The sequence below is a fragment of the Ceratosolen solmsi genome, unplaced genomic scaffold, assembly GCF_000503995.2.
Source record: "Ceratosolen solmsi marchali unplaced genomic scaffold, CerSol_1.0 scaffold13, whole genome shotgun sequence".
NCBI classification, from domain to species: domain Eukaryota; kingdom Metazoa; phylum Arthropoda; class Insecta; order Hymenoptera; family Agaonidae; genus Ceratosolen; species Ceratosolen solmsi.
The window spans coordinates 1,851,625-1,868,245 of NW_011948418.1; the positions used below are offsets into that span (position 1 = coordinate 1,851,625).

The 16,621-nt window shown below is 24.6% G+C and overlaps 1 protein-coding gene across 1 annotated transcript in view; it reads left to right on the forward strand.

The window, feature by feature from the left end:
• Positions 1–5,758: 5,758 nt before the first annotated feature.
• The window catches only part of hig (locomotion-related protein hikaru genki), a 52,021-nt gene continuing 41,158 nt past the window's right edge, over positions 5,759–16,621 (forward strand). The window contains exons 1-2 of the mRNA XM_011497231.1: positions 5,759–5,795; positions 6,291–6,382. Coding sequence (XP_011495533.1) covers positions 5,759–5,795; positions 6,291–6,382 — 129 coding nt within the window. The remainder of the gene's footprint in view (positions 5,796–6,290; positions 6,383–16,621) is intronic.

Consider the following 16,621-nt stretch of genomic DNA (forward strand, 5'->3'; position numbering starts at 1 on the left):
ATAATATTAGTTTTAATGAATAAGTTTTTGAAATAATATAATAGGCTTAATTTTATTCTTCTTTCTATAATCCTATTAATATTTACACATACTTTATTAACATTATATATATATATATATATATATATATATATATTATATATTTTATAATAAAGATAATACTATGAAACTCCATTCGAATGCATTATTAATTGTAATTTTGCAGATCATCGATTCATATGATTTAAAATTTTTTAATTTTTCTTTTATCCAATATGTTCTAATATATGTGAATATGGATCATGGACCATATTTTCGTAAAAGCAATTATTTAAAGTACTAAAGAAAAATATAAACATATTAAAGATCAGGTGTATATGAGATAATTACAAAGAAAGTATAAAATATACTTTGAAATAAAATAATATAAAACACAATTTTAATAATAAATAATCATCTGAAAAGTCTGATATATAAAATAAATTAAGCAAATTTCATACAATCGAAATGCTAATTGTATATTATTGTATTTCTATTATTATTATTATTGTAATTTGAAAATAGTCATGATCTGAAATTCGTTTAATTCATTTAACATATTTCCAAAGTATTTGCTTAATCATGTTATTTATTTCAGGAGATTTAATTTCCAAGATATAAGACAATGCTTTTTTTATTTTTAAATATTACAAAACAAAAGCACATTATATTCAATCCATTTATTTTTAATTAAGTGTAAAACAAATGTGCCTTTTACAGAATTATTATTTAGATTATTTAAATTTTTATAAGTGCTCGACGGTGTAGTATTTAACTACTATTTTTTATATTTCATTTAATAATAAACTTTTATTACACATACAGTTTTTCATGTTTTATATTCATTAAATTTGTATTTCTTAACTTTGATGTTCAAGTTTACAAGAGTCTATCAGTAAAGGCGAGAGGATTACTTTTCGGGTTCTTTAAGATATTCATATTTAATTTTAAATCGTGCTATCAAAGTACTTCTAATTCTTACTTTAAATTATAATTACTAGATTTTGCAAATTTTGAATTGGATAATATATTTTAAGTTTTATAAATATGTTTCAAAATTTATTAATTTATTAATTCAGCCATAATTGCTAAATCTAAGTATTTTCAACGTATTAAGTTCAAGTGTAAGGAACAACAAGTATAGTATTGGATTTAATTAGTTTAAAATTATTTTAATATTTATCAAGTTTCATCTAATCAAAAATAGTTAAATATCAAAATAATACATACCAGAGGGTTGCTTAAATTAATAGTAAACTATGCCAGGCCATATGAATATCCGTTGATATTATGTTTTTTTTTTTTCATCCATTCATAACTTTTAACTGCGCTATACTATTTACTTACAAAATTATTTAAGGAGTTAGTGAAAAATATAGCAGCTTCTATATAAAATATTTATAATTAGTTTTCGTAAGTTATGCTGTAACATTTATGTGTATAGATGAATTTTATTTCCATACTATATAAATATAACAAAGATAAGAGACAACTTTTCATAAATGTACAATGTACTTTTCTCAATATAAATAATCCTTAAAATACTCTTTATTTGAAAAAAGTAAATATAACAAACTAAATTAACTTTACTGACAATATTTGTATTATCTTAATGTCGAATGATTTCAACGACGATCAACAATTTGTAAACGTATTAGAAAATATTAGATTGAAAAATTAAAAAGCCGTTTTTACAATTACATTGAATAACTGTGTAGTGCATACATTTTTCTTCAATAATATAATGTGATTAAATTAAAAAAATATTGAAATATAATGTGCATATATAATGAATTATACTATTTAAAAATATTCAATAATTCATAAAGGAAATTGTTCTAATAAAAATATTGGTGTTGTAAGCGTATTATGTACGGATTATCACACATAAATATTATTTATAATAGTAAAATATATAAAATTTTAATTCCGTGTTAAGTAAATATGTGTAAAGATTATATTTTTAATCTATTTTTCTGAAATTACCTAATAATATCATTAGCTCCTCAAATTAGGTTGTTTTCAAAACTTCTAAATAATATATCTAAGAAATTTAACAGCCAATCAACGAATATTAAGCTTCGATTGAAAAATTAATCAACAGTAGCATAGTTTTATGAAAAAAAAAACACTTTATAATGGAATTTTTATAATTACTTCTATGAATATTATTATTACTTATATAAATTAATAATATAAATACTTATATAAATATTGAAATAAGAATAAAATAATCAACTTACGAGTAGCAGAATTAAGAAGATTTTATAAGCAGAGAGAGAAGATTAATCGTGTATTTGCGACTTAAATATGATAATGAAAAATATATAAAATACTAAGTACATATATATTAAGAAGAAAAATTTTAAGATGATATGTAAATATTCAACACATAAACTTGATCAAAAAAGTTTGCAAGTTAGGTTAAATTTAATAGAAGACGAGAATTGTAACTTATGACTGAATATAAATTGGCAAATTAGTACATAATAAAACTATTTTGATAGGTTCTTTAATATTTACGGAATTTAAATTAAGACGAAATTTCTGATAATTTGTAATTCCAATTATATAAAATGATAAAATAATAAAATAATATAAAATTCTATAAAATTATATAAAAATAACAAGACTTGAATTTATTCTTCGATAATTCAATTGCATATTAACGATTTATATTTATTTTTGAAAAGTATTATCGTACTTGCAATATAGTATATGAAAGAATTATTCTTTATTATCGGAGAACTGCCATTATCAGATTTGAAATATAGATATTTATTTATCTTATTTATTATAATAATTTGCTGTTTTTCATAGGTGTTAAATGTGTGTTAAAAGAACTTACAAAACATAACTATTTCCTTTGGAATAAATACAATATGAAAAATAACCTTGTCGTATTGGTATCGTCATAAATTAATGTGCTTTAAAGCTTAAATAATAATAATTATTTTAATACTTTTATTATATAACAAGTTTTGATAATATATTATAATTAAGAAACGCATGATTTTATATTGTTATTAAAATTTAAAAACTCACTCATCGATTACCATTAATTTCAGAACATTACATGTAGTAGAAAAGAATTTTTTCATTAAAGTTTACGTGATATTACATGGAAGAGTGAAAAATATTCGTGTAATATTAATTCATTATATGATGTAACTATATATGTATATAAATAAATAATATGTAAATTAAAAACTTTAAAAAATGATCTTGTTTCTTATGCATTAATATTTAAATTCCAAAATTTAAATATTAATGTATAAGGGGCCAGAACATTTTTCAAATATTACGATGGAGTACATGAATTAAAATAATATTGTAAAATAATTTTTATAAAAACGATATTATTCTATTATGAATTAACAATAATGAGTAAGAATGAAGAATAATTAAATTAAAAATAGTAATAATATTTACTTAAAATGAGAAAATATCTAAATATTATTAAACTTGAACAAAAATTGAAATAACCATTATGATAATTTTTTTTATATTAGCTATTTATGATAGATTTTTTAAAAAATTTTCTTATTACCTTGGATTAAAAATAATATGTTTAGCTTCAATTAACTTAATTTTTCGTCAAAACTCAGTGATCCTCCTACCTTAAGAAGCATATCGTATTACTCAAATTCTATTCTATATTATCGGAATTGAAATTCGAAATTATTTTTATCGAAAGAAATGCAATATCATTCTAAACTGATGAGAATATAATTTTGCAGCTTTAATTAAAATCTCTTTCTATCTCAAGCACATAAAAATATTAATGAACTTGAGAGAATTTTCGAGAAGTAATTATTCTCAATGGGATTAGCCTTGGCGTGCGCCACGACAGAGGCGTAGTAAGAATAATTCTTGCGTGAAAAGATACCCAGACACAGAAAGAAGAGAGAGAAGATCTATGCCTCTCTGCGCAGTAGTATATATGGTCGCGTATGTGGAAAAGGGGGTGCAAGGGTGTGAGAGTTAAAGGAGGAAAAGAGCAAAGAGAAGAGGCCAGGTCGCAAATTACGACGATGCTGCTTCCACGATTAATGTATGCGTAATTACAGTTTATGTAATAATGCAATGCGCATACATTATCCATTCGTGCGGAGGCTGCGTTGTCGCTTGATTCGGGCCGCGGCTCTTCCCTTCTGGATAGATACTTTTTCCACATCTGCGATCGCATTAGATTATTTATGACGCGCAATGCAATGTTACTACGTAAAAGACTAACGACATTTAAACCTTCGTTGTCACTATTAATATGCAACTCAGAGATAATAATATTTGAACTCCATGTTGTATACTTAATGTGTGCCGTCTTATATGCACTATTAATATTGACATATTTGGTTTTCATTATTTATGATTACTTTAAGAAGGGTAGGTTATCCTTAAATATTGTTCTATTTATTCTATTCTGTATTTCAATTAGATAGATAATTAATAATATGTTAATTGTTTATATACTTTGAGTTCATTAGGTAAATATTTATATTATTTGAACGTAACAGTAGAGTTTAATGCAAATCGAAGAAACTATTAAATAACTTTAAAAAAATTATAATAGAAATAAATTAACGACTTAATTTCATGATACTTTACTATGCAAATTTTCTTAAATAATATATTTTTAACAATATTACGTTATGAAATAAAAATGATAAATTTAAATTTTAGGTAAATATAATATTTTATTAGTTATGAATTAAAATATTGAAAATGCCTCTTTTCAGAAAACTAAGTCAAATAAGCTTTTCGGAATAGAGAATTGGGTTAAATGATTTATTCTTCAATTTCTAAGGATATATTAATCGAATATAAAGGAGGTCTAATGAAAAGAAAAGTGAATCTTAGGAAAATTAAAAATGAATAAAGCACACGAGGATATGGAATTACCTATTATATGTGTATACTGCTTGAATTTATTATTCTGAAATAAAAATAAAAATTTATTTTCTGCTAAGTATCTAAGCGATACGTTTTAATTTATTTGCAATGAGATAGTTGAAAGTTTATTGAATTGAAATGTTTATATCATAAAGATAATATTATCAATCATCATATTTTTTATGTTGGATTGATAAAATAGTAACTTTATATTTTTAAATTAAATTTTATTATATATAACAAATTTCTTGGAAGGAATCGTATTGAATTTCAATTATACGTACCGAATAAAAGTAAAAATCATTTACCAATTGTATTACCATACTAGGCACTGTTTATTCATATTTTTAATTTACAATAATATTATTATATATAGAATAGATCCTGTGAAGAATAATAATAATAACAATACACACACACACACACACACACACACACACACACACATATATATATATGGTTGAATATGCTTTATAAAGTTATATTTAACTGCAATGTTAGATTTGGTGAAATCCGCTAGAAACCCTCTATAAACTAAAAGACTTTCTTCACTCTCTTCAGAATATCTAAATCCGAATATAACTTTCATATTACTTAAGGTTGGCTTTATTTCGTTATAGACTATTTGCAAACCATTAGAAGTTTTTATATTTATTGAAATAACTTCGTCAAATTTTGTTGTTGTTGTTTTTTTTTTAACCCGAGCCAATGCATCTATAAAAACAATTATTTTTCTTGAAGTATCAAACTGTTGTAATATAACGATAATTGACTCTTCATGTTTCAAAGTCAAAGAAAGTGTTAATAATATTTCCTAAGGGAATAACATAATCATTATCTAATGATTATGAAAGTCTTCACTTTCACCATTCACATATTGTATGGTAGAAATAGTCGAATTTACGCCTCAAAAATAATATGCAATAATAGTTAATATAATAATAGTTTAGTTCCAATGTTGGTTATTGGATCAAATTACTTACTCATAAATGAAGTGAATCAGCTATCATCTATCTAGTCATTATTTGGTAGATATAGATCTTCTTCTCGAATCTATTTCATACCTTTTACGAAGTTTTGTTACCTATATGATTTTCTTTCATATTTCAGATATCCTCTTCAGCTTTAAAATAAACAATCATTTTCATCTAAAAGTCGATACTTTTTATTTTCACAGAAATATCTTTTCTATCATGATATACTAATAAATAGAAAAAGAATCCTTCATATTGTACTTTATAATTGCACAATTTATTCACTTAACATTTAGAGTAGCATCTTTAATTTGTAAGATAAATATTTTGTAACGTAAACAATAAAATTGCTTGTATAAACCAAATATTTTGGATTAAAATTGCTAATTAATTGGACTATTTCAGATCGTGACTCAACTACGACGCCACAGCAAGAGTGTAAGCTCGAGGGCCTCCATCCTCTTCTAATCGTTACTTATAAAAATATTACTGTACTCGTAAGTATTGTCGAGATATGCAATTTTTTATTCTGAAATTTATTTAATGTAATTGATAATAATTTAATGTTTTACTTATCTTATATAATTTGAATCACAGATATATCACGTTTATCTATCCAAGTGCCATAATTATTAATTGTTAATTAGTCCCCATGAAATGTATAAAAGGCAGAATAAAAATTATGTGCATACACACACACACACACACACACACACACACACATAGATGTATGGCTATTGACTTCTGTTATATGATAATAATAAGCAATGTAATTTAATCAATAAAGTAAAAGTTTTGATTGGTAAGTTCTACATAGCAATATTATTAAAAAATCGACTTGTACTTTAGATCCTGTCACTTATTATTAATCAATTTTATAATAAATTAGCATTAACTTAACATTAAATTTAGTATAAATATTGCTACATCGGTATTATAAAATTTTAATTTTCTCTAATGTCCAAAAAGAATTTCATTAAATAAATGGTAAAGAGTGTTGGATTCACGTCAAATCATGTCGGTGTACTTCTTACAAATACGCTTGGATCACGCATATAAATGTACTTATATACGTACATGGTAGATTGTTCAAGTTTTCTCGACTGTTGTTATGTGTAGTTATATGAGTGTTTATTTACTTTAGGAAATTTGTGTGCAGATATAATTTCTGCTGTAAACGTTATAAATTTTCCTATTATTGCGCTATTTATTTTATTGTATGTTAGCAAAAGAGAAGTTAATGTTCCGCATAATCCCACTGGTTTATATATTTTCTATTTCCATTTGATGCGTTGCTCTTTTAGGAAGGATTAATGTTCATGTAATTTCGATAAAATGCTCCGTTACACGCTACAAAATAATCGAAATTAATGTAAATCTAATTCTTAAATAATATTAAAAATAATTAATACAAATTATTAATAGTTTATAAATTATTAATTATCAATACATGAAAAATTATCAATAGATTATAAATTAGAGTCATACATGATTAATATATTATAAAATATATTATATGCTATTGATCGATTATAAATTATTAATTGATTATAAAATATTTGTTGCTAACTTGTTGCTAACATTACAAATTATTAATGTTAAATTATACATAGAGTGAATAATCGAATAAGTTGTAATTAAATTAAATATAATGATTATCAGATATATTATCAAAATATTCGTTTTATGAATTATTACGTTGTTTATTTGATTCCTATGCATAGGAGCTTCAACTTCATGCAACGCGAATTTAAATTTAAATTCATTTTTCTATCGCATATTATGACAAAACATTTAACAAGCCCAACTATAAAATTTTGCGTGCTTAATTATTTTCAAAATTTTAAAGGCTTTAATTATTGCAACGTAGATATTCGATTATATCCTTATGTATATAAAATTTTAAAGTGACGGGATTATTTCGGTACAATCAAGCATCCCAAAATAATAATACATTGATGAAGTCAATATGGATATGTAATTTTAGTTCATATTTACGCATCTGAAATCAGATGACCATAAAAAATATAGATCATATAAAATTAATAAAATATTTGGCTAATGAATATCAGTCTATTATATTTTAAGCTTTTTATACAGTTTCTCGTATATCTATCTTATGCTAGTATATTTTGTCTTTTTAATTGTGTCGCATTCACAAATATTGTCTCAAAAATTTATCAAATAGAATTTTAGATTATGAAAAATCAGGCAGACGGTTGAGATAACAAAAAATTATTATTGTGTTATAATATTTGTCACCTTTATAACGCTCTCATTGTTCTCATTTTATAATATTTAGTTGGGAAATTATGGATTCTTGTAAAACTGAATGATATTTTCGTTAATATATTTAAATAGCAATTACTTCAGGAAGTGAGAACCATTAGAGTAAATAATAGCTCGTAAGCTTTATTATTTGATAGCGGAAAACCACCCTTAAAGTCTTATCCAAATCCGTATAATACAGAAATAATTTACTCACATGTATATTTTAGTTACATCTTTGGCACTCATATGCTATTAAATTCATATTATAATTAAGATCGATTTCAAAGCTTATAATTTATCTTTAAAAGTAAAATAACTTGCTCGTTCACATTTATTACGTCAAATCCTTATATTATATGTGCTTTTATAAAAAAAATTTATCTTTATAAATTATTCGCATATGATGAGTGAACCTTATTATATTCTTAGAAGTAGAATATCCCTTTTTTAAGTATAATATCGTTGTATTTTATAGTTTTCTCATTTCTTGTACAATATAATGTCTACTTATGAAATATATTTCATATAAAGATTATTATAAAATTTGATTTAATTTTTTTCACTTAAAATCTACATATATATATATATATATATATATATATCTAAACACAATTTCTTATTCATTTCATGTTTCAAACCATTACGCAAACAGAATTTGATAAAACAATCTTAAAATATATATCACAAAAATTAAAAGATTTTCAAATCATTTGTATTGCATTGTTAATGAAATTTGTATCTATTTATAAAAAACTTTGTATACGAAAGCCTATATTGAAAGACTTCATATATATATATATATATATATGTAGAATGAAAATTCATTTGTGAAATTAGTATAATTTAATATTTTATGTTTGCATATATATATATATATATATATATATATGTGTGTGTACGTTAATATATCAAATGCCTCGAATGGACTCGTAAGAAATTTACGTGACTAAATCATTTTTCATATCAAACAAATTTTCTACATTTCATGATTGTTTCACTGATTACGTTCAATAACATTACAGAATCTAAGTAATAAAATTGTTTAAAACTTTCTAGTCTTTAATATCTGAACAAGATTATAATGCTGTCAAGTTACGAAAATCACGCTAATCTGCGAAAGATTAACACTTTACTCGGCTATGTGCAAATTAAGCGCAAACGTTAAATCATTCGATTTCAGGATGATCGTACTTTAATAGGTAGGACAACAGTATTTTCGCATTAGTTGCATGAAGTTTGAATAAGTATACAGGCGAAGTGCTATGATTCAATATAATAGGGAAAATAATTGGGAAATATCGTATCGATGCATTTATTTCCATCAGCTATGAATGAAAATAAACATACATATAAATGAAAAATATTGAAATATTACTTAACGTAACATGAATTAAATTCAAATAAAAAAATATTTCGAACATTTGTTAAACTAATTATGGATTAATTATAAGAATTTCATTTATTATATTTAAGAACATTTATAATGGCTTTTCACTGTATACGACATTATATTGATTTTACTTATAGAATAGTATTTGTGTATATATTCTTTGAACCACTCAACATTTTCATACATTAAAAGAAAAAATATAATATTGCGCTACCATTTTTATATACGCACTTAGGATAATTTTTACTATAATTAACAATTATATTTAATAGAGAGAGAGAGAGAGAGAGAGAGAGAGAGAGAGAGAGAGAGAGAAACAAAAAAAAATTATAATAATATATATTGAAAAAAAAATTTCAAAAATAAACAAATCAGTGACATGTAAAACGACGTTTGAAATAAATAAACTTCAACGTGAAACGTGTTGTCTTCAGTTCATCAAATATAATGTTTCGATGACATTTTATGTGTACATTAACTACTATCAATATAAAAATTCCCCCTATTTGTCTGCAAAAATCTGTCTATTATCGAATATATACGGCTACTTTTTAAATCTGTTCAAACTTTATGCGTAGACTTAGTAGAACAAAAATGTCTACAGAGTAAAGTTGGTATGTGTGAAAAAAGAAATGAAATCAGATGCTTCATTATTACTCTGCGACCAGCCAACCAATTTGTAACCAAATAAGGTCCTGTAATTTATTCGGTTCAATCCATTAGGTAACGTCACTATGGCTAAAGAGGAGAGAGAGAGAGAGAGAGAGAGAGAGGGAGCGAGAGAGTGTGTGAAAGGGGGGGGAGGGGGACGATGATATTGTAGCTACCGCAAGCACTTACCACTTTAAGCCCTTTCCCCTTCGAGCTATTTCTGGCTTATTTTACATTCGAATAGATGTGCAATGAAGATTTGCATCGAAGACAGTCAACAAATATATATTTATTATATTTATTTGCGACTGTCCGTTCATACACCTACAGCAATTCTTTTTTTTCACAATCATCAATAGCGAGAGAAATATTTTTAAATTTAAATGAAAATTTTTTATTCAATTATAAAGTGTCTATTAAATGACAAAAAATATTAAGTGAGTCATAAACAATTTAATTTTTTCGATAAAAAATGTTTATTCTGAGAATAAATTCGATTAAATCATTTTCAGCAACTCAATAATTGATGATTTGTTATTAAATTAATTGCAAGCTCAATATTATCATCAATTTATATATGGGGATTCACGAATTCGTAGTTAATTTATGTGAACAGCATTAAAAAATTTTCAAATATATTTTAAAATTTAATGTCATAATTTTGAAGTTATTAAGTATAACTAATGTGTAACAAAAATTATAATATATAATATCTACTAATTTGTTAGATTGTTGATATTTCATGACATTAGGCAAAATAAAAAAAAAAGTAAATGACATTTTATTTAAATAATTTTTTTAATGATCTTTATTTACGAATTTGATTGCAATTTATCTTATTTATTTAAGGCACGTTTATTATTAACAACATTTTGTCAACGTTATAATTATGTTTCTTTCGATCATTTTTCATTTAAAAGCATAAGTATATACCATAAAAATATTTTATTTGTTATAATTATATCTTTAGTTGTCAGAATCAATCAGTAAATCTATAGATTAAACATTATGGATAATATTATTATATATTTCTTAATATATGAAAAGAACAATCACATGGATTATAGAAGATTCGAAAGAACCGTATATTCTACGATTGCGTATACGACTACGATTTTCTGTATATTATAATAAATGAAAAAAGAAAAATATATTAAATGAATATAGATAAGAAAAATTGTGCATTAAGTAGATGTGACAATAGTAAAAATAAGATAATAGAAGATAAACAAAGAGACAAATAGCGAATATAGTGAAATTAATTAAAATTAACACAAACATAAATTGCTTATATAATAAAGCGCTATACAAAGGTGAACATATTTAAGAATATATTTTTAAACCATAAAATTAATATATAATTCCATTTTTAATTGTAGTAATAACTGTAGATTATATGTGAATAACGAAATTAAAGATTGAATTAGAATGAAGTAGCATTAGTTATTACTCGTCTCTATTTCATCCTTCCCACTTTTCTTTTCTATTAATACTCATTGTATTTAACGAAATTAAGAAAAACTTTTAAATTGGTAATTTATTTTACTCTATGTTAGTTACATAAATAATCTTAATACTATTAATGTACAATTTATACTTATTTCCTCTATGTATTCTACCATAATAATTGTTTCTATATATATATATATATACATATATATATAGCTTATAAAATAGTGATATTGGTGTGGAGAGCGGTCAATTAATTATTTTCTAATTTTTAACGACTCGTTATATTTCCAAGTTGTATTTTTCAATTTTTTTTTTTTATTAAACTCTTTATTATAGCTTAGTTATGGAGCGGCACGTGACGTTGTCGATGTATTGGGTGCTCGCGCGACTCGGCCACTCTTAGAAATTGCAAACGTAGTCGATGGCAACGAATCGCTAGGGACCGCGACCGCTTTATACAAGTGAACTTTTTCTGCCGTTTTTTGTTCGAACTCGAAACGCACACTGTTCAATAGAAGGAGCCAGTCTTTGTTCTGACACTACTGTCCTTGTATTCGTAGAGGAGAGCTACGCCGTCGGACGATCGGCGCACATGGCATTCGTACTCCTCTCTCACCCCCCCCCCCACCTACCCGATACAAACCAACACTATTGGTTTTGCGATACCTTTGTGGAAAAGAGCCTCTTTCCTTTTTCCCGTCTTCTTACTCATATACACGTGTCTCTAGGTCTTTTGGTTATTTCCGTGCAGCGGAAAAAGTAAAGTAGAAAATTTTCTACTGTTATTCGAGGATACGAATGAGCTTTTTTGTACTCTCGGAAATAGTGATAAACAGTGATGAAAAAAAAAAAAAAACAAAGTTTCGACTTTGTCGTAGAAAAATATAGTATTACTTTAGTATTATTTATTTTTTTACTAAGTTTCATCTGATATTTCTTTTTCGTTTCGTTTAAATTAACGTTTAAAATTTCCTACACTTTTATAATTGAATGTGTCCGTAAATATTAGGGTATTATTTATCAATGCTTATTTATCATTGTGCATTTTATTCTCGATAACATATAATATATAAGCTTGTATTAAATGATAAAATTAAATTCAAGAATTATTATGTATAGAATTAGCTAAATAATTATCGTCAATAATTAAAACTGATTTTTGAATGCTGAAATTGTCTATACTCTATGCTATATTATGCGTCGGAAAAATAATTAATTATTAAGTGTGAAAGTAGGTCATTTTTAAGTAAAAAATTACTCAAATAGCAATATTATCTGACTTTGTAATATTACATTGAGATAAGCATTATAATTTAGCGGTAAATTAAATAAATCGTTTTTTTACAATTCATAAGTCTTATTCATTCTAAAACAAATATCAATCTTGTTGTAGTTTAAATAAGTTTTTCAGTACAGTTTCAGGTGAGTTAATTTACATTAATGAGATATACTCATGGGATAGTTGAATAATTATTCAGAGCATTCAAAAATTAACCCATTAAAGAGTAGTTAAGATCCATATCCCGCAAGAGAAATTATGAGAAATAGAATGGCATTTTACCTCACCTAGATCTACTTTTGGACAAGTAAAGTTGACTCAAAATAATGATTGCATTAAAATAATATTTTAAAAAGGAGAATGCTTTTAGAAGGCAGAAATATAGGATTTATAAACTTTAGCATTAGAATTATAATTATATTACAACTTTTATTGAAATTCAAATTACAACTTCGTACAACTGATTTAAATACTTTGCAATAAACGTTAAAACTTCAATGTGCTTTAATTCGAAATTGTAGAAATTATTAATAACAAAAATTTTCGTCAGACCTAAATTAACGAGAAAATTGATATTTATTTAATGAATTCATGAGCTTCTTGTACTCCGAATTTGTAATGAAAAACCAAGAATGGAAAAATCGAAACAGGAATCTGTATACAAAGCATGTTTTACATAAAAGATTCTACAGAAATTATCATATAAACAACACAGATTCTCAAATTTCCTCTGAGATGTGTAGTTAATTCATGAAAATTAACTTTTCGATACTGCTTTTTGTTACTGCTTTAGTAAGTAAATTTGTATAAATCTAAATATATCATTTTCAATTAAAATTATTAAATACCTTCATCAAAATGTATTAATTGTTAAATATAATACCGTATTAATAAATATTTTTAGAATTTTCAAATTAGAAAAAAGTAAAAGCACACTTTAAGACGGTTGACATCCTTATAAGAAAATATATTCGCAATATAAATAAATGTAATTATATTACACTTTCAGAATATATTTGTCATTTTATATAATTTTTCTATCTCACAGCTAATATATTATAGCCATAATATATTAAGATAGTATCGTTTTATTAATTTAATCAATTTTTTTACGTTGAATGCTATTTTAATTTTATAATCTTCGTTATACAATCACATTTATATTTGTTTAAAAATTTGCTTATTAATTTTATTAAAATTATTAATATCATTATCATTAATATTATTAATAAATTTCTTTTTAGTAAATTTTTAATTCTCTAATGATTATTTAACAGCGCATTGGTGCGGATAGTAAATTTAACGAGACAAATATATAGAACATGAAATTAATGGAGAAAAAAATACTGCAAAACCTAGTATTTGAGAGATCAAAGTTATAATACTCTTTATCATAATTGCATTTTTAATTAATATAAAATTCAGGTCATTTAAATATTCTCAGTTTTTATTAAGAAATGTAGCCGTAATTAATATAGTAAACGAAATTCTATATTTGAAGTGAATATAATACAACACAGAATATAAATTATATATATATATATATATATATATATATATATATATATTATGTAAGGAATTTTATATAAATCTTGTACAAAAATTTATCTAATATTAATTATATCCTTAAATAGATTTGTACAACGGATAAAATTTATGTATTATATAAATTCATTATTAATATGAGGAAGATCCGATAATGGCACATGATTTATTTTATTTTTTAAATAATCTTCCAAATAATATAGCACGAATAACACTGACAATTGTAACTACTTATTTTTAAATCCAATGTTTGTTTATTCTGGTCGCGGAACTCATCTCGGTTTCCATCTCTACCTATCTGTTTCCACCCGCCGATACCTTCGACGACTCTGATAAAGCAATTTTCAAACTCTCCCTCTCGTCAAATCACGCACATTATTATCTCATTAAGAGATTTCACATCCCCGCGTGATTGTTCCGCGACAGCACAACTAACAAGTCGAGGTTAGTACGCATTATGCCGTTTCCTTATGCAACGCTGCCTCGGGCAAGTCACCACTCGCGAATCCTCAAAGGTTAAACTTTCCCATCATTTTACAAGAAGTCACAAGATTTCGTCTTATTACTACCTAGGGAAATCCTTCCCACTCTTATTCATCCCTTCCACTATATTTCTCATCTCTATCTTTTGTTCTCTCAACTCCCTCTCCATCTCGGCATCAGATCTTTACGTTATTGTTATCTACGTTGCTCTGCATTTCATTTAATCATTGCATTATGATTTATCTTAAATTTAAAATGGACAACTGGAAAAATATCATTTCAATTTGTTGCAATAGAAAATTGACTTGTAAAATATAATAGGAAGGTCCCTTTTTTTTCTAACAATCTTTTTATTAATTGAAATTATTTATCTTGACGTATGCTGAGAGTATCGTAATTATAACTTACTTTTTATTTATTTTTTAATATTAGTTAATTTTATGTTATGAAATTTAATGTAAAATTTCACATACTATGTACGACTGTTATTATTCAGTATATACATCACGTATTCGGCGAACGCGCATTCTTACAATGTAACTATGAAAAAGAGAATATACGAGATGTAGTATTCTTTTTTACTACTTTTTCTTGCAAAACTCAATTCTGCAGTTCCTCTTTCGATCGCTGCTCATACAACTATCTCAAATTTCAACTGATCTGCTCCTCTTCACTAATAACTTATATCAGGCTCAGTCATAATTATAAAATCTCCTATATATATATATATATATATATATATTACGCAATTTAATCTTAATGTGCAGTTTTAACTTATACTACTACTCATGTGAAGAATATATTAATGCTAGTTTTGATTTGAAGCAATATATTAAAAAAAACAATAATCATAAAAATAAGATTTGAAAATGAAATATAAATTTGTAAAAAAAAAAAAAAAAAAGAAAGAAAACATTTTGATATCTGTAAAATGCTTGCTGCAATTGACAGTTTTTTCAGTACTTTAGACAGATTATATATATATATATATATATATAAATCTTTCACGTTAGCATTTTATTCGCTTGCATGTGCTAAGAAAACGAATGATAATGCACAAAATTATTATGAAATAGTAATGATTAGTAAATTATTAGTGACATGGAAAAAAGAGGTTCTAGTGAAAATACCAACGACATGAGTAATAAGAATTTCTGTAGCATGAAATTGAGAAACTAAACGTAATAATCTATGATAAAGCAAACTACACCGCATTTCAATTCTATTTACATTTTTTTTAATCTAATAATTTACTAAATGTTAATTTATTATCCCCGTGAGCGCGTATTCCAAAACTTGAAAATAAATTGACAATTTACAAAGTCATATAATTATTGTATATCTTTTTAAACAAAAAAGCACTCTTTATGTCATTAATAATATTTCTAATTCAAAAGTATGTTCCATTTATGTTTTACATGAATATTTATCCTCAATTTTAATTGCAATTATTATATACAAAATTGATTATCAAATAAAACTAATAAATGATATACTTATTCCAGTTGAGCTAATAATAGTCATAAAATTATAAAACAATTGATAATGGATAATGGAAATATAAAACAACACATAATGGAGAAGATTAGATTCTGGATAAAGATATTCTTCATTGTGACGTGGTTTCATACTTATTCCTACGCAAAGCAATGGAATTACGAATAC